Source organism: Leuciscus leuciscus (assembly GCF_965113295.1).
Source record: "Leuciscus leuciscus genome assembly, chromosome: 10".
Taxonomy (NCBI): Eukaryota; Metazoa; Chordata; class Actinopteri; order Cypriniformes; family Leuciscidae; genus Leuciscus; species Leuciscus leuciscus.
Genome location: NC_138734.1, coordinates 31,771,069 through 31,791,525, shown reverse-complemented (window position 1 = coordinate 31,791,525; position 20,457 = coordinate 31,771,069). Strand labels below are relative to the sequence as shown.

General features: G+C 37.1%; 2 protein-coding genes across 8 annotated transcripts in view; both read left to right on the top strand.

Annotated features, from left to right (window-relative positions):
• The window catches only part of rxylt1 (ribitol xylosyltransferase 1), a 4,543-nt gene extending 2,306 nt beyond the window's left edge, over positions 1-2,237 (top strand). The window contains exons 4-6 of the mRNA XM_082181656.1: positions 144-458; positions 567-737; positions 1,429-2,237. Coding sequence (XP_082037782.1) covers positions 144-458; positions 567-737; positions 1,429-1,831 — 889 coding nt within the window. The 3' untranslated portion in view covers positions 1,832-2,237. The remainder of the gene's footprint in view (positions 1-143; positions 459-566; positions 738-1,428) is intronic.
• Positions 2,238-3,942: 1,705 nt separating this feature from the next.
• Positions 3,943-20,457, top strand: part of srgap1a (SLIT-ROBO Rho GTPase activating protein 1a) — a 118,844-nt gene continuing 102,329 nt past the window's right edge. For 2 of the 7 annotated variants that reach the window (XR_014209432.1, XM_082182786.1), the window contains exon 1: positions 3,944-4,665. Coding sequence is in view for 6 of the 7 variants with exons in the window: in XM_082182786.1 (XP_082038912.1) it covers positions 4,596-4,665 (70 nt within the window). In the remaining variant the exon portion in view is untranslated. Of the gene's footprint in view, positions 4,666-20,457 lie in introns of all 7 variants that reach the window. The other 5 variants (XM_082182783.1, XM_082182787.1, XM_082182785.1 and 2 more) reach the window with 3 other exon arrangements.

Here is a 20,457-nt window from a genome sequence, read left to right as displayed (position 1 = left end):
CGGGCACCAGGGGGGTGCGAAACGACCACCATTCAATCCGAAATAAGTAATATAACCATTCCAATGACTCCGAAGCGGTTCAGTTAAGGTAAAAAAAGTTACTTAGTTCACCTTTAATCTCTTTTATCATAATCTGTCCTCAGTTTCTACACAGGTCCAGCAGTGGTCCAAGGGCATGTTTCTCTGGACACAGACAGTGTGGTGTTGGTTTTGAATGGCCGTGAGCAGCAGAAAATCTCCTACTCTATCCAGTGGCTTCAGCACGTCCAGGGTCTGGTGCAGGCCCGCACTGTCTCTCGGGTTGCTGTGGTCCTTTTGGGCAACGAGCGGTGCAATAATGACTGGATCAATCCTTACCTTAAGAGGCACGGCGGGTTTGTGGACCTGCTCTTTCTTGTGTACGACAGTCTTTGGGTCAACGATAAAGACATCTTTCAGTGGCCCCTGGGTGTTGCCACGTAAGCGCTTAGTATATTTTAAAGAGGACTTTCTGTTATATTTTTATATATATAATTTCAATTAACATCAGTTTAATTGTGTATAATGTGCTTTTTCTTTCTCTGCAGATATAGGCATTTCCCAGTAGTCACACTTAGCGGTCAGATGGTGAAAACTGTAAGACCATACCTCTGCAACTTTCTTGGGACTATCTACAAAAACTCATCCAGGGAAACTCTGATGGGCGTCCTAAAGCAGAGTGATATGGAGAAAGATTGCCTCATGCATGTTAGAGAGAAGTACGTATTTCTGGAAAAATGCCATCAGTCTGATGTTATATCATTTGCATTCACAAAATTGGTGGATATTGGTGAAGTTGTAAAATACTTTCGCTACCATTAAAAAGTTCATAGCCAGTAAGATTTTAAAAGAAAGAAATGATTACTTTTATTCAGAAAAGATATATTAAATTGATCAAAAGATATTTATAATGTTACAAAAAGATGACTATTTCAAATAAATGCTGTTCTTTTGAACTTTCTATTCATCAATAAAATCTTAAATACAAAAATATAAAGCCGCACAACTGTTTTCAAATTATAAATGTTTCTTGAGCAGCAAATCAGCATATTAGAATGATTTCTGAAGGATCATGTGACACTGAAGAGTGGAGTAAATGATGCTGAAAATACAGCTCTCCATCACAGGAATAAATTACATTCTGAACTATATAATAAAATAATAAACAGTTATTTTAAATTGGAATTATACATTCACAGTATTACTGTTTTTGCTGTATTTTTGATCAAATAAATGCAGCCTTGGTCAGATGATCAGTTAATTTTTTTCAGCCAATACACATTTTTATAATGTTTCTGTTTTACCCATAAATCCTTAAATCCCCTCAATAAATAATATCCCAAACATTTCTAAATTATGCAAGTTTTTATTTTTAATTTTTTTTACACTTCTTGCATTTTGTGTCATCAGGTGGCTTCCTCAAGAGACTGCAGACACCTCCAGACAGTACCAGATGGCATTAGCACAAAGTGACCTCACTCTTTGCCCGGTGGGAGTGAACACAGAGTGCTACCGCATCTATGAAGCCTGTGCCTATGGCTCTGTGCCCGTGGTGGAGGACGTCCTGACTCAAGGGGCCTGTGCAGTTGGTAACCGGTCCCCGCTCCGACTGCTTAAAGATGCAGGAGCACCCTTCATCTTCCTCAAGGATTGGGGGGAGCTGCCTGCCATCCTGGAGAGGGAGAGAGGGATGAACCAGAAAGAAAAAACAGAGAGGAGGATGAGACTTCTGGAGTGGTACAGTGGCTTTCGTCAACAGATGAAGGACAAATTCACAGAGGTATTGGAGGAAGCCTTTTTCAAAAACACCTAGTTTGGAGAACATTAATACAGTCCCGCATAAAGAATTAAAGACAGCGAGCAGATGCTATGCATTTTCGTTTGTCTTGTCACTTATTTTTGGAGCCGGTCATTCATTTGGTATGATGTTTTACGTGTTGTGTAGTTGTTTTTATAAATGTGAAATAAAACATGCTACTGTACGTTATAATATAACATGGTTCACCATATGCTGCTGTGCATTAATGCCCTCCATGTTTACTGTAAAATATTAATTTATTAAGTCGATTGAAATAACAGTGCAAAGTTTTAATGTTGTAACCTAGCTGGGTTATGTAAACAGATATTTAACATTGTTCAAATTTCATTTTTTTCTTTCTTGAAGGTGTCTTGCTTTCAGCTCAGTGCAAATAAATAAAATAAATGTATTTTACGTTGAACCCGCCTGATCTTTATTTATCAAGCATTTAGACTTGCATACAGTGCTGGAGTGGATGTCACGTACACTTACAATAAAAGTTACAAAAATGGTTAACTAAACTGGTTGTTGTATTTGCGAGGACATTACCATGAATTACCATTACCAGTGACAGTGTTTCGGGCATTTTGGTGATTCTATATCTTAAAGTTTATAACAGTATGCATAACTACATTAGTGTATTAATGTACTAACATGTTTGAATCAGAAACAAACAGAGCGACTAATGTAGTCTGATTCCCAAATTAATGATGGTTGTGATCCGGTTCTTTTTAGTGAATCAAAAACCTTTCCTGAACTGTATTAATTGAATCACTGTATTGCTCACACCCCTCATATAATATTCTACTGCTATTTAGTTATTTAATCAATCAATCTTATATTTTATTAATATATAGTTTAATATATCGTGCTTCAACAGGATTAAGTGGTAAAAGTGTATATGTATACAAATATAAAAAGTTTTGAGTTTTATTTTTGTTTTCAACTTATGTTTTTATGTATTTGTTGATTATTTTTCAAACTTGTTTGCTGTTTTGAAATCAAATATTTCCTATTTGTTTATACAGTATTTCAGGTCAAATTAAATTGGTGGTGGGGGATGGTATTAAAATAGTTTTAAACGTAAATTTGAACAAATAAAATTCACATTTTCTAGAATTACTTACCCTACAGTACACACAACAGCAATCTTTGTGCTTGATAGTCATTCACACAGTTTAGGGATAAATAGATTTCGAACTTTAATTTTTAGCAGATGAATGTGGGGAAATGAAATACATGTTTAATTTTGGAACATTGTCACATCTATATAATGTGGAAAAATATTATTATTATTATATTTATGCCACTCTTTGTTCAGATTATCGTCTTTTTAAACATGTAGCCTATTTTTATAGACGTCTCGGTCTGGAGCAATACATTCTATAAAAAGCATCTGTGAAAGAAATCTGTGGTAAAACGTTTCGAAGAGTTTAAAATATGATCTTCATTGAGAAGTGATGCCTTCAACACTCTTAAAATTTGTTTAGAGGGATAGTTGTGTGAGTGTCCTAAAGATTTTTGATATAAGATTAATTTAAAGGCTCCCAACAAAACAACTGTCCTGTAAGAGGCGCTATGTGACATCAGCTGACTGCCATATATTCAGATTATATACAATACCTACCTTTTGGGCTTTGTAAGTATTTTATAATAAAAAAAATAGATAAATTAATAAATAATCCAATGAAATTATGTTGCAACTTGCTACCTTTTCTATTTGCTTAGCATTATTATTTAATGTATAGCGCCGAGTTAAAAGTGTAAACTGTAAAAAGTGGGTGAAAAGTCATTGGAAAAATTTGAACTCTGACAGGTTATGTATTTTCTGTTAAAATCCGGAACGGATCGCCCTCGTTCATTTCTTTCCTTTCCCAGCCGTCACAGTGATTTATTTTCGTGTAATTCCCATTACTGGCCACTAGGCGTCCTACACAACACACACTTGCGTTGCTTAAGCGTTCCTAAAACGAGTTGCTGAAACCAGATAAAAATATTCACAAGGCTTACTTTACGACTTTAAAAGTCATTACCATAAATCATATGCACTTTTAAAGGATCAAGACTGTAACGATTTGAAGCGTTAGCATATATAAATTTCAAAAACACATTTCACAACAAGTTTTCAAACTGTTTTTATTAGCATCAAAATGCAATATTTTGAATCGCTTAGTCTGTAACGACTAACGTTATAAAATTACTGTCGGGGACAACTGGTTAGAAAAGTTGTCAATCCCGTTCTCGTCCACATTTCCGCTACGTGCACCCCCTCCACCTCCAATCCCTCCCATTTCCAACCACTTGCTTTTCCAGCTGCTTTGAGGTCAGTCAGAATCCGTGAAACTGTCCGGCGATCAGTCACACGGACGCGAGGAAAGGGTGCTGGGAATCACGATAGCCCTGTGTAACATGTCATTATGCTGTTCTGTCCGTCCAGATCCGTCGGCGGGTGACTAAAAGACAGCTCGAAGGGCTCGATTTCCTCTTGCTGGAACAAACAGTGGACATTTGCCCAAGGAAAGGGTTACTTGTTTGGGAGGAAACTCTTCCAGTGCGCGCTCTGTTTTGATAGCATTGACGGCGGAGTCGTTCGGAACTCGGACTATGAACATTTGCGGCGTTTGGCTTTTGGGATTTTCAGCCTGAGCAACTTGAACAATCTCTGGGATGCACTTGCCGCTATAGGGCGACCTGGATATAGGAAAAGTCCCAAAAATAAGCCAGTTTGCAAACATTCTCAGAACTGAACTATTGATATTACTACTATTCACTATTGAAAATGTCGACCCCTCCTGTGAAGTTTAAAAAGGAAAAAGAGATCATTACAGATTACGAGACTCAAGTCAAAGGTAAGAATCATAAACTGCAGTATTTGAATGGCTGGTTAAGGCAGTGGTGCCTCACTTGTGCATCATGCTAATCATCTTGTTTTTTTGTGTGTTTTTTTGGGAACAACAGGTTTGATAAAAGCTTGTCACGTATTGTTGGGTCAATGACAAATAAGGTTGATATTACAAAAAAGAAGAAATGGTTAAAAGTCTAGTTAAAACTCATTTGGCAAGTTGGAAAGGTTGTGATCTTGTTGCATACATTAGTAAAATACTGTTTTTACAAATATTTTGATTTAATGACAAAAAATTTCACGTGGTGTAACATCAAGTATGAACTTGGTCAATATTTTCAAAACATTTTTCAAGGAAATGTATTTTTGATTCACGAAAATCAAGGTTTTGTCTTCTTGGAGTTACTCCATTTGAAATGCCTATTCATAAAAAGGTCAAAATATGAAGTAAATTTTTTTCAAGGTCTTTTAATGCAAAAAAGAGTCCTCTCCTTTTATGCTTTTCTTGTCACATGACAGCAAAATGGCTTCGTTCATATTGGTTAAGCCACAGTGACTGTCAAATTGTCAGTTGTTTTTTATGAATTGTCATTGATATTGTGCTCAACATAACTCCGTGTTTCATCTGTAATGAGGCTGAAGTGCTTTTCTGTTTTGAATATATTTGTTTTTCATTCTATTTTGAGTATTTTCATCTGTGGAAGTGGCAGTAACTCTATATGGGTCTCCACAGTCTCATAAAACCTAGAAGTATCCCCGGCCTGGAACATTTATGAAAGATAATACAATTTTAACCCTAAAAGAAGAACATAGAAATATGAGGTCTGTGCTTTCTCATGGCATGCAGCCATGTTTTAATTAAGATGATGATGATGCCTGAGTTTTCATACCAAGTTAATTGACTGAGTAATTGCAGGGACCCTCTTTTTAATATTGTTCTCTGCAATTATGCCCACTTACCCACTGTCCCTTCCCCCAAACCACTCAAACACACTCTGTAATATTGCTCATTATACAGACACCTTTTTAAGGGAATTTATGAAAGTAGATAATAAATAAATAAAAATTATAGTTGTGCCGGAAAATAATTCAACGGCTACATTGATTACAAATGACTGGAGGAGTCATGAAAACTCATCGGCCAAATTTGCTCCTGTGTTCACAGAATTTTTTATAAGGTTCACTTTTACTTTCCAGCTAACTAAGCCGGATGGTCTGTTTCCTTTACATCTCATGAGCAACAACAACATCATCATCATCATCATCATCATCATCACAGGAAAGAGGCAGTTACTGCATTGTAGTAACCATGGGGATTTGGCATCACCCCAAGGGCTGAGTCCTCCAGGGCTGTTTGCAGACAGAAATGCCTATTATTTATGTAGAAGGAGAGAGAGAGAGAGAGAGAGAGAGGTACGTTGGTATCATGACATTGCGTTTGTCAGAGCAGCAGTGCTCATTTGGCAGGAATGTCTCTGTCCCCTTGCTCTGATGATGACTAAGACTGTTAATAGCAGCATGATGCACAGAATCCGCCTGTGCGGAGCAACTCATTAGCTTTGTGCTGCAGCCAAACGGGGTTGTAGTAACATGAAAACACCCCCCAGATTAACAGCCATGCCTTTTTCCATGACTGAAGGAGGGAGATTTGTTCTAGCACAAACTTTATGCTGGTGCAATGTTGACAGTTATGTTACTGTGCTTTTTTTTATTGTCTTCTAAATTTTGGCATCCATATCAGGCACATTTGAATTTAACATTCTGTCTGTGTTGACTCTGCTTGTACTACCTATAGGCTACCTATACCTATAGTGATGCACTGAAATACATTTTCTACTGGGAAAAAAAGTTTTCGTTTAGCCAAAAAACAAAACTGGGGGTTGAAATTTGGGTTCTTGGCTAATTGACACCCTAATCAGCATAGCATACAGGTAATAAACCAGTTATAGTAAAGTTCTTCAACAAAGTCACCTCTCGATATTTCGCCTGACTTTTTTTTTTACATATTGCTACTCTAGCATCATTTTTGGTTACAATGATGTGCATCCACTCAGCTGGTGCTTATCAAATTATTGGTCACAAAAAACAAACTGTTAAAAAACAGTTAAAACAAATGTCATCGGAGAAGCGCTAACTGTTTCGGTCAACAGTTTTGGCTCTCCAAAACTATTTCGGTTGAAACTAGAGATGCACCGATATGAAAATATTGGCTGATAAATCTAAATCCAAATTTTTATATCATTTTTAAGATCCTGATTACAAAAACAAAAGTCACCATTAAAAGCCGCATCCCAAGCACACAATTATCATGATGTTCTCATTATAATTTTTTATATACATATTTTTATATGTTGCACATGACCGTATTTTCCTTTTTGAAGTCATTCTAATCATATTTCAAGCAATTCAAAAACATGATGGCGAACAGTGCACATCTGAAGTGTCTCAGCTGAAGGAAATAAGCCATCATTTATTGGCTTCAATATATCGGCCACATTTTCATAACAATAAAACAATAAAAATGAACATATATCGGCCGATACCGATATGGTGGCCGATATATCGTGCATCCCTAGTTGAAACTGAAAATAAATTTTTTATACCTATATTTTCAGTTACTGAAATTTCGGCATCAATACTTCCTAAAATATTTGCTTACACTGTAAAAGAAATTTACATCCCCAAGTCAAAAATTTCAAGTGACCGATAACATCTAAATTGTTCAATTAGTCTGACGTATTATTTCTCATTGAGCCAATGTTAACAGACTATTGCAACAAGAATTTCACTTGGGCCAATTGAAAAATTTAGATGTTATCGGTCACTTGAAATTTTTGATTTGGGAGGGTTAGAAATTTTTTACAGTGTAGGTATGATGTCTAATTTGTTTCACTTTGATATATTTAGATTACCTTTCCATAAGTCTGCCATGTAGTTTCCCTCAACCTGTGATGTTTTAGGATCGACTACTTCCTCTGCAACACTTTGGTTGTCGTGAATGTGATACTGTGAGAGAGAAGAAATGCCTGAACTGTGCCTGGAATCCCTCTTTATCGGCTTATGCCAAGGACTCGTGTCCTAAGTGGTGTGTTATTTGTAATCCAGGCTCCTGGTGTTTGATCATTCCCTTCTTATCCTGATCCTGACTACCATAGATCATGTATCATATTATTTGTGCTTAGATTATTTAATATTCTGATTCAATATGGCTGAGAAGCTAATAAAGTCAAAAGTAAATGGCATTCACAACCATTTTATATTTGTAATCTGATTTATTTTGAAGTAAAATGAAAAGTATGCCGGATTTTATTCATTAGCAATTTATTGGATTATGAATATAATAGTGGGGGTTAACTGACAGAAATAAGCTGGTTGGAGGGGGAAGTAAGTGTGATTTGGGATGTCAGCCGAAAAGGAAAGTTATATTTTGATTACGAAGACAGACTTTTGTGTTGTCTTAAATAGCGATAGTAAGATCAGTAATGTGTATTAGGACATCAGAGATTTTATGTTCTTCAGAGATTTACTTCCTATTAGTAATCAAGTATTTGAATTTTGACCTTTTCAAGTTTAAGTTACACATATTAAGTCTGATGACTTTTGCTCATAGTTTCCACATGTTGTTTCTTTGCTTCCTATCTATAAACTTGGCAGTGACTCGTATTGTTTGCTTTAGCACCATCATGAGTCACATGAAGCTTATTTTAGAGTTATCAGGTTATGTCAGCCAGCTAGGACTGAAAGGTCAGAGGATCCCAGTGGTTGCTCTGCATGAAGCTGCAGGAGAACCTAATAGTTAGTGTTACCAATACCAACACACAAAGCTGCCGTATCCAACACCCTGCATTCCCCGCAGCACTGACTGCATAGAGAGAACAATGCAGGATGAACAGAACAAAATATTGAAAGGCACAAAGATGCTGTATTGTAGGAATGTCACGGACACAGTGAGGAAAGTTAAAATTTTCAACCGATAACGACGAGAAGATCCAGGCATTCTTGAGAATTCGGTCCTTTTTAGGGTCGCATCTCGTGACATCACATCCTGTTTTTGGTTTGTTTAGATGTCTTGCTCTGTTCTATTCGTATTTCAGTCGAACTGCACCAGTTTGCTTGGAAGCGAACCAAAACCACATGAAAAGTTGGGTCTCAGTCCACTTGTTTGGTGTGAACTAAGGTTCAGATGGCAGCTTTCACACTCATTTAAATGAACCACACTAACTAAGCTATAGCAAACAAAGTTTGCTTTAATCAAACCAAAACTGGCATGTGTGAACACACCCTAAATGTGCATTAATGCATTTGTTAAGTTTTCCAAAATGAAAATGTATAAATGGTGCTTAAAAAATATAGCTTTTTAATTGTACGATATAATGCATGGCTGATTTACTTCATTGCAAGGAAGTGCAGAGATGTGTAAACTCATAATTTGGTCCCTTGGCCTGCTAGCAAAACACAATAGCATTGTTTTCTTTGGCCAGATTGTCTGTTTGATGTCGCACAGTTGGCGTTCTTTTGATTGCACCAGGTCACGACTCACTGGCCTGCCCATGCTGGCTCCTGACACGGACGCTGTCCTCAACCTGTCAGAGAATATTTCCCCATTAAATGTTATAACCTCTAACACATCTGCCCTGTCATGTGCTGCTGAATGAGGCAGTATATATATTTATTTTCTGTGATATTTTGGTCATTTTTAGATATGGCTATAGAGATGGGAAATATTTGTGTGGTTGGCATGAAATGCTTTAGCAAATTTGACATGTCCTGTGGTGTGACCACTAAACCTATTTTAAACACTGACAGACTATATTTGTACTTTTAAAATTAAATATGCCACACCACGACCATTTAAAATGAACAAGTGAAGTCAAAAAGATTATAAAATATTTTGAAAAATTAAAACATATCACACACACATCTATCTATCTATCTATCTATCTATCTATCTATCTATCTATCTATCTATCTATCTATCTATCTATCTATCTATCTATCTATCTATCTATCTATCTATCTATCTATCTATAATATTTTAGTAACATTTATAAAGATTTACTAAAATCTTTATATATATATATATATATATATATATATATATATTTAAAGATTTTAATTAAAAGTAAAAACTAGCCTATATTTTAGGTTGTAAGCATGACTTTGTTTCAATTTTTAATTTTATTTAACAATCTTTGTGACTTCACTTGTTCATTTTAAATAGTCGTAATGTGGCATATATATAAACAGGCTTTGCTATGCATGAAGTAATAGCTATAGTTGCTCATCTTGCATTATATCACTGAGATTTGAGTTGTCAATTGAGTCACTTGAGTTGTTGCTTTATCATAATGACACCATCACACCAACCTTGCTAAATTATGAATGAATGAACAATGAGTTAATGTCTAAAAATGGCCTAAAGATTGTTCAGTATTTCGAAAGTCACTGTCAGGGCTTTCTTGGTGCTTGTGCAATTTTCAGTGCTACTGACTAAGATATTATTCACAGCTCAAGCTTTATTTTGTCTATAGCCTTACCCTGGATGTCCAGTTATTTCAGAAGTGCTCAAACTATTAATCACGAATGTGATCATGGGGTCATATTAATCAGTCCGATTTGTATACAAACTGTAAAATGAACAAACACACATGGCAATGTTTACTACAGGATTCTGATTATCACTAAGTAAATAATTCAGTTTGGAAGTGAGTTGTCAAGAATGCTTGGTTTGGTCCATGACTCATTTCATTGTCTTGGCTAAACTCTTTAATTAAAAAGCCAGTGAAACAAATCATTTGCAAAGTGGACACCCCTTTACACTGTATGTTTTATTTTATTTTACTGACTCAGTTTGACTAATTTCTTAAAAAGCCCCAGTCAAATGCAACCCTTTACACACTATATGTTCATTATTTTATTTTATTTGTATTGCTGCTTGACAGCTATGTCATTACAATTTGCCGCCCATTTTTGTTAATGAAGTCTCTTTCGCAGTAGAATTCCCACACTTCCTGCTTGAGGCATCCTGTACCACTGTTCCCCACTGGTCCACAAATACCTGCCATCTGCTCCGGCCAGACCATCAGCCTTTGTGCTTGATTCTAGTGCCCAAACAGTGGATGAACACCCTTGGTGGTGGTGGGAAGAGTGGGGGTTATTGATGGGACCATCTGTGTCTACTCTCCTTTTCTCTTGTTTGATAGACTAAGCCTGTCTCCTGCCTGTCTTTCCACGCATGCTGGGCTTTTCACTCCACCCAATAAAATCTGCTTCTCTCCACCCACGTCACACCCTGATTTCGTCATCCCGAAACTTAACAATACATCACAAGTCAAGGAATTGTTAGGTTTTACTTTTCAAACTAGGTTGTATTATCTGTGTCTATGCACATCATTGTTGTACCATTTTTCGTTTTTCAAATGAACCCTTGACTGCAACTTTCTGTCTTGCATGATTCATGGCTTCTATCATTTTATATAATGAAGTTTGCGCTTATGGAGTTCATTAGATGAACTGTAATGAAATTAAATGAAAATGCATTAGGGACGCACGATATATTGGTATCGGCTGATATATGTTTATTTTTAAAGCTGCCGTCGGCAAGTCTGGCAGATTGGGTCGATTAGCCAAAATTTTGAATGTTTACAACTCTCATGCCCCTCCCCACTACCAGCGAGCACCCTCCCATCGAGGTCGTGCTCGTCAGTGCGTCACTGTGCGTGTGTACCTGATTTTCTGTGAACGCGTCCGTCTCCTCAGCATCTATCAACACCATGGACTCGGAGGTAGGCTGCCCTGGCTAATCTATCCATAGATAGCAATAACCGAGGAATTGGAAGCTTGTTAGTAGATTTTCTCTCCGCCATCACGCTTCATGCAATCTCCAGGCGAACTTCAGGCGTGGCGTGTGCATGTGATATTAACGTGCGCGAGTGAGGGGGGATCTGTGGCGTGTGCACGACCTGTGATTGACAGTCAGATCTCACACCCCCCTGCGCTGATTGGACCTGATGAAGCGGGAGCGCTGGATTTTTGCAAAACAAATAACATGCTCCAGGTGGAGTTAGAAGCTCGGGTTTTTTCTAAAACCACCTTATTTATGTTGTTCTGTCGGATTATAGTGTCGATTACACTGAATATGATCAAAAAAATTTTGCCGACGGCAGCTTTAATGTTATCGTTATCGGCCCGATAAGAAAATTTGGCCGATATATTAAAGACAATAAATAATGAATTGTTTCCTTCAGCTGAGGCACTTCAGATGCACACTGTTCGCCATGATGTTTTTGAATTGCTTGAAATATGATTGGAATCACTTAAAAAAAAGGAAAAACGGTTAAGTGCAACATGCAAGTCAGACGTATAGGCAACATAAAATATAAATAATTAGAACATCATTATAATTGTGTGCTTGGTCTGTGGCTTTTAATGGTGACTTTTGTTTTTGTAATCAGGATTTTAAATTTGGATTTGGATTTAGATTTATCGGCCAATATATTGGTTATCGGCTTTCAAATATAAAGAATTATCGGTTATCGGTATCGTCCAAAATTTTCATATCGGTGCATTTTAAAATCTAAAATGCACCCTATCTATTTTCTAAATGCATTTTATTGATCTAATTGTGAACTAGAGCTGCATGATTCTGGATAAATAGAGATCACGATTCTGAACAGAGAAGAGACAACTTAACCAATAACATTTACTAGAGGTTCTGACAAAATGTAAATTGCTGCAGTCTAAAAAAAAAAAAAAAAAAAAAATCAGATTCAATGACTTACTCATAAATACTTCACTTGTTTCATTGCAGGATGAATTAACGTTTTTGAACAAAACTCTTGAATGAATGATTCAATGATACACATTTTTAAGCCACTTTTCACCTCCTAGTGGCATAACGATGTAATAGTGCGATGCAATCATTGTTTGAAGCGCCAAGTTACTTTAGAAAGGATTTGCTTCCGTAGACATCAGTGTTTATATCCAAGCTGTAAACTTGTATCCCAGTACTTCTGTGATAATTTGAATATTTGTATATTCAGAAATAATGATACTGTGTGGATGAAAAGAGCTGTTTCATATTACCTATACATGATTGATAACCGCTTTCTCCGGGTCAGTAGCAGCCAGCGGCAACAGCGTTTTTTTTGTTTTGTTTTTTGTTTTATGTTCCAGTGTGATTTTGTCAAAGGTTTAATAGACGTATTCGATTTGTTGCCATTTAGGAATGAGAGTGTATGTGTTTGAATCGAGATCGTGATCTTTTAATGATTAATCGTGCAGCTCTGTTGTGAACAATGAATCTGTGTGTTTTATGTTTTATAATTCTCGTACTTCTTAATAAAAATTTCAGAACCCGATCTTTCAGCAGATTTCTCTCTGGTGGCGTTTGCCACATTTCTCCAATCAATTAGTGGCAAGCTCGCTTTTAGCCAATCTACAACCAATGGATAGATCCAAGTTTTTATTCTAATTTATTCTTATTCTATATAATCCTTTTATTCAGATGTACATCACAATGCACTGGTCATATTCAGACATGTCTTGGCATGTAGCTCTTGCAGTTTTAGCAGATAGAATAGAAGGCCTTTTGTGACCCATCTCAGGCCTCAGACTTGGAAAAAGTCCTGAGTAAGAGCAATCCATGCAATGATGAAAGAATAGGCAGATAAATCCTTCCCTTGGGGCCCATCATAGTTGCCATAGAGCCCCTTCCCATAAGGCCTTGGTTAGATCTGCTAAGACTAACCAGTGTTACAAGACAAGAAAGGCGATACTGCCTTCTATGAGTTTTTGTCATGGGATAAAGCAGGAGGTGAGAGATTTCTCCCTGAGTCATAGAAGGTCTCGCATTACCGTTCATCTCCGGTTTAATCTAATTGTTTTAATCTCTTCTAACCTAACTTGCACTCTTGCAGCTGAGAAGTTTGTTTTCTAGTGGAGTGGCTCTTCAAAAGGGTGACTGTAAACATCCTGGAAGGACTTGAGCCTATTTTCGTGTTCTTCATGTGCTAAAAACATCGTAATACTGGCTTTTTATTTCTGCTGAGCTTGAGTGTTCAATGCTCATCCATTGACTAGTATTGATCCCTGCTGATTCCCCCAAGCAAAAACCCTACGTCAGTCCTGTATCATCATTCCTATTTATATACTGGTTGGTATGAGGCTTCATATTAGCTGGGCTAATTGTTAATGGCATTAATTTGATTAGACTTATTAGATGGCATCAACATTATTCACTTGTTATGAATGCTATTTTGAAATGTGCAATCAGCTCTTATTTGCTTCAGCGAGACAATTATTGGCCATTAAGATAAGCAGCAATCAATCAAGACTGCTGCAAAGACTCCTGCCATGACGGCACATTTCTTTGGCATGCTTTAGTTTTTCATTTGTCAGATTAATATGGTTAAGTACTTTTATTTTACCCCTCTAGTCTCTCTGCTCTTTCCTGAGATGAATATGGGATGTATCTCTTTTTCATTCACATGCTCTCTCCCACCAGATCAAAAGGCCCTAATGGTTGTGTATGCGTTCCCTTAGCAACCATGCTGATGACTCTGTCATTGTTTATCGTCTGTTGCTCAAAGCAACCAAAGATGCCTCCTCACAGCACCTGCATTCCCTCCCTAAGGCCTCACACTAAAGCAACTTGGCCTCCCTTGGGTTGTTTGCAAGCTACTAGATGCTTTCTTGGTTGCTTCTTTACAGTAGTGCTGCACATTTCTGGATAAATTGAGAATCACAAATTATTTGTTTAAAGGGGTGGTTGATTATGATTTCACTTTTCTAACTTTAGTTAGTGTGTAATGTTGCTTTGAGCATAAACAACATCTGCAAAGTTGCAACGCTCAAAGTTCAAAGCAAAGGGAGATATTTGCTTTTAAAGAAATCGCTTTTTAAGGACTACAACAAATGGCTGGTAGGGACTACACAACATTCCTCCCGGGTCAGTGACATCACCAACCCTAAAATTTACATAAACCCCGCCCCCGGAACACGATTTATAGATGAATCAAGACAGAATATGCTAATCAATGACTAGAAGATAACTACACATAAGCTACATAAATTCATCAACTATCCAATCTGAAATGTTGTCTTCATGTTGTCACTTCTTCTTGAGTCTCTCCATCATTGTCTGACTCCGGTTTGAACATAAAAGGCTAAAAGGTTTAGAAATTTTCAGTGCATGTATGTGTGAGTTAATCAAAGCTGCTAAGGACAAAAGCTCTTGAAGCTCCGCCCTCTGTGCCGGGAGCAGCAGCTCATTTGCATTTAAAGGGACAGACACAAAACAAGGCGATTTTGCTCACCCTCAAAAAGTGACAACTTTAACATGCTATATAAAAATATCTGTGGGTTATTTTGAGCTAAAACTTCACACACTCTGGGGACATCAGAGATTTATTTTACATCTTGTGAAAAAGGCATTATACCACCCCTTTAAAATAGAGATCACTATTCTCCCTAAATAACATGCAATTTACTTAGTTAATCACTGCAGTTTATTTAAAAATATTTAATTACTTTGAATTAAAAAAAATGTTTTTAATTAGTTTGAATGAATGATTCAATGACTCACTCATAAATAGTTGTTTCATTATTACTGGATGAAAATCTCTTGAATTAATGATTCAATAACAAATTAATTTTTTTAACAATCACTTGTCGCCACCTACTGATGTAACGATGTAATCTATCATTTATTTGAAGCGTGTTTGAAAAGGTGATTTTGATCGCTACCATAGACATAAGTGTTTATATTCGAACTATTAACCTTTATCCCAGTACTTCTGTGATCATTTCAATGATTGTAACAAAAATAATGATACTGTGTGGTTAAAAAGACTGTTTGAATGTTCGCTGTGATCGTGCTTGTCAAAGATAGATATAGTCGAATCGAGATTGTGACCTTTTAATGTTTAATCGTGCAGCTCTACATTACAAATAATAAAGTAATTTTTATAATCTCAATTAGGGATGTCAACGATTAATCGACGATCGATTAATTGTCGATAATACATTTAATCGATACAACTTATCGATCATCGATTAAGCAGGTCTTCATGCGTGTGCGTGCTGCTCAACCACGAAACATGTAAAGCGAGCGCCCCGGAGTTATGTTTGGGACCATTTTACACCTTCATCATGACTATAAGTTTGCGTGTGCATTCGCAGCCTTTTGTTTTTTGCAATACTGTTTATTTTGTGTATGCCTATCCATATCTGATTGATCTCATATTGGATGCATTTGGTTAAGAATTAACTCTGTAGTAAAGCGTCAGCTTCAGCGCATGCAGCTCAAACGGCAGTGCACGACTAATAATGACTATTGGGACTGTAATATTACATAACATTATAAAGAGAACAATATTGTAATAAAACATTGTGAATTATTTGGGTTTAGTTGCCGTGTCGCGTTGCTCCAGGAAGAGCGCGTCCACAACATGAGTAGTTCTGAATGAATGGCACGTAACTTAGTTCAAGTTCACTTGTGCATGAATTTGCGTCATTTTGTGCAGATATAATTTGTAATATTATGCTTATTTTGAATATATCTGATTCATTTCATATAGGATGCGTTTCTTTTAGATAAATAACGTGCTAGCAAAGTGCTCCAGTTTAACGGTAGCAGATTCATTCAGTGCGTCCACAACAGTCACACAGTCTAAGCGCATATGAGGCGACGTTGGTGACACGTTGTATTAGTAGTTATATTTGATTATTAAATAATTTATTTAATTATCAATCACATCGAAACATTTTACAATCCTACAAGCCCTTTATTTATATTTAAAACCATTCTCATTGATTTGGTGAGGAACATAGCGTTTTGAGCAGCATTTGCAGACCCTTGTCATGCTGTTGGCCATAGCTACTGCAGACGCATATCGCAGTATTAAGGCTAACGATTAATCGATTAATTGATCGTTAATTTAAATGACGATCGATCATGGGAATTTGTGAAAATTGACATCCCTAATCTCAATTTTGTAATTTCACATTATGCAGATTCGTAGAATAACATGGATGGCTCACACGTGAATATAAATGCCTGGGGTTTTCAAACTTTTTAATGGCAATGATGCCGATGATTCCCTTACGGTGAATTCCCTACAGCGGCAAAAGTTATTTTATTAATAGTTATTATTCATTTTAAAGCCACACCGCGGAACGTTTGCGGGCGCTAGACCTGTAACTTTCACGTCTAGCGCCCCTAGAGGCCACAAGCGCCGCAGCACTGTCGCAAAAGCCTAGAAGACATCCACTTAATAAATTAATTGCACAAAAAGTGAACAGAAAATAATGTCTGATCAGGTAAGTCGCATAGACCAGGGGTGCACAACCCTGCTCCTGCCGATCGTCTGTCCTGCACAGTTCATCTCCAATCAAACACACATGTCTTTAATTTTCAAGCGATCCTGAATACGTTAATTGGTTGCTTCAGGTGTGTTTGATTAGGGTTGGAGATAAACTGTGCAGGTCAGGACAGTCGATCGGCGGGAGCAGGTTATAGACGTTTTGTACCTAAAACTAAGTTGTTATTGTGCTTGTTTTGGAGTCATTTTATCTTTAGATCGGACTTGCATCGTTTTATTTGTGTTTTTCCTGTAGTAACCTATGAATTTGATATATATAAGCCTCTAATAATACATACACGTTTGTATCTAAAATCATATAAGCCACTAATAATAATACACACATATATGAATGTGTAAAAGGACAAAGAAACTGAAGCCTACAAATAACGGCAGTAGTTGTGACTTATATCAGTTTTGTTACACGATTTCCAGACTTCGCAGTAAATATTACATTATATATCCACATTTATGCCGATGTTCGTTTTATTGTCAGTCATTTTCTTCACCGCTTGAAGAATCTTCAGAGTCCTCTCCCGAAATAGGGAGAGGACGAGGAGGACGCGGAGGACGACGAGGGAGAGCCGGGGGAAGACGGCCGTAAAGCGATACGTTCTCCAGGTCACATGACCTGGCCAACGACGGTCCGTCTTCTCCAAACTTACATAGGCGGTATTTCAAGAGGGCAGCCCCGATCGGAGCATTAATAGTGTCAAACGCTGTAAATTGGCCTGAGGAATCATTTAAAATAACTCGTATGCGTCAACTCTTTAGGTCACAAAGTCCACGGTGTGGCTTTAAATTATTTGTAAATGGCTTTCACAATAATGTTAAGAAGAAATGTTTTTCATTCATTTTCATTGTGTACAATTTTTTTCTGAAATATTCAGTTTGAAAACCCATGGACTAAACTACTAGCCATCCAACACCTTATAGTTTTTTTTTATAGGAAAGTGACTTCGTATTAATTGGCTTAAATTTTTTTGTGGCTGTTTTAATTAGCATGATGTGATTTAGCTGTTTTAGTTTGTGTCTTTAAATTCATCCCCTTTAAAGCACCGCTGCAAAATGCCATATTCATTTTAATGGATGTCTTTGGCTGCCACATTTTGCATAATTAGTTTTATTGTTTCACATCAAGTGTTGCTCTTTTAAGGAGTGTCAAGTGAAAAATAGTCTAACTTTTTTAAAACGAGACCCCTGCTGTGTCATTCCACTGTGTTCCGTCTAGCTGTCTTTTGCAAGAACTCTTCTTATGTAAGCATCTGATCGGAGTCAAGTGAACTCTATACCAAAAAATATGTAGTTTTTCATTTCTATATTGTATAAGCAATTTGCGTTTCTCTGCATGGCCTTTTATGTCACTCTGGGTGTGTATGATGGGATAAGGTCTACTAACTTGGCTGTTCTTGCTGTAGAACTGCTCCTGGCACTCAGCCCAGCATGTCTTTGTCTTCATCCTACTTAAACGAATGCAATCCCAAACAATCAAAGCTTGGCAGCTACCACAAACAAGCAGCTTTTATCTTGCTGACAAGTCAGGCCATGTTTGTCGTCATCAAATAGAGTCGTGATGAGTTGGTTGATGATGTGATTGTTGATCAGAATTTGATTTTATCAAATGTATGCCATGAAACACTATTCGTGTTCGGATTGGTTCACCAAACGTAATGTTCCCAGACAATCGATTTGACGTATCCATTAACATGTAATATCAACATCTATAACCTCGTCTCATCAAAACGAATGCACTATCGCTATGCAACTTTTCCTAGCCCTCCACCTCCCCAGCACCACCTGCCTAAATCTGCTCCCTGAGAGAGGGGTTTTCCTCTCTCTAGCAGCAGCAACATGTTTCCTTTAAATTGTTCTGAGCATTTAGCAGAAGTAAATCATACTTGCAGATCTAGTCCGCCAAGACCAAAACTGTGTACATTAACTTTCATTAATAAAATGTTTTACAAATTATCCTGAGAGTTGTCATGACTGAACAGTAATAGTGATATTTTAATTTGATCAGCATACATTAAACAAATGTTACCATGATGCATAGATACTTTACAATTTAAATAAAAAATAATTGTTCACTTATTATTATTTTTTTATAGTTTAAAAAGTTTTGTTATTATTTTGCAATAATTAGAATAGAAAAAAATCACATTACAATCAATATGTAAAATTTTGGCCACAACCAAAAGGAAATTTTGTGAACAAACTATTTTTGTTAGTTTCACACAAAGTATCATAAATGTATATTTATTTTCTTTTCCATTTCTGATTAGTGTGGGTTGTCCCATGTGGCAGTCCCTTGATCGAAGGGAAATTCATCTACTGCCGCAGTTATCTCCTCCCAACCCCCCTCCTCTTTTCTCCTGCACTGACCTTTTGAACTTTAAAGGTCGAGGGGGTAGGCGGTGGGTTCTAGCCCGGCCTAATCAATAGCCAAAGGCCATGCTTTCAGCAAACCTTCCTTGAAAAGATGTCTGGGTCCACTGGCGCTGAATCGCTGGGGGTAGCGATCTTTTCGAAGGCAACGGTCAGGCATGAATTGTCAGGGAACGGCTTTCCCTTGTCTTTGTGTGCGTTAAGCCTGATTGATTATCACTTGTGGCAAAGGCACAGCCCTGTCCTTTATTTATGTAACTCATACAATGCTGTATCATCGCATTGAAGTCACTAGAATCTTCCCTCTACGATTTTTTTGAATGCAGTTGCCTTTGCCCCTGGTTGTGTCTGTTTTTAGAGTTGATGTTGGGAATTGTTTGCCATGGGTTCTGTCTATCTCTCCCACACGATAAAGCCGTTTTGTGGTCTGGGTGTGAGCTTTGGTCTCAAAGATTCAGGGCGCTAGACCCGTCTCATGTGCCATTGCCTGGTCTGTGCAGCTCCCTCCCCAGAGGCAGAAACTTTAGACAGCGTTTGTGGTTCCGGCCACGGATGTGTGGGACTCCCAAAGAAAAGGCCATTTATTGATACCAATCTGAGCGCTGTGGTTCTTTTCTGAGCTCGCCACCAGCAGTCAGCATATTATTTGGGTCTTTTGTGAAATTTAGATTGGTGCTGTTGCAATTCAGTGACCCTTTTAAGCCCTTGCACACTATTAAGAGCACCAGAGTGTTTTATTATTAAAAAAGAAAGGAATTAAAAAGTTTGAGTTTATAATCCACACAGGAGATTAAACCCCCCAATTTTTTTAATTAAGTGAAATTATTCATTTTGACATTACAGAGCTATTATTCTATAATTTGGCCAGTTAGCAAAAGACAACTCATAGAAAACTGATTATATAATAAACACAATAAAATGAGAGAAAACGTAAATAATGTGGGGTACTATTATGTATATGTTGTGGATTGCTGATTATTTCAATGTTACAACAAAATACTTCAGATTAATCTGACAATAAACATTGAAATTGTAAAAAGTATTGGCACCTC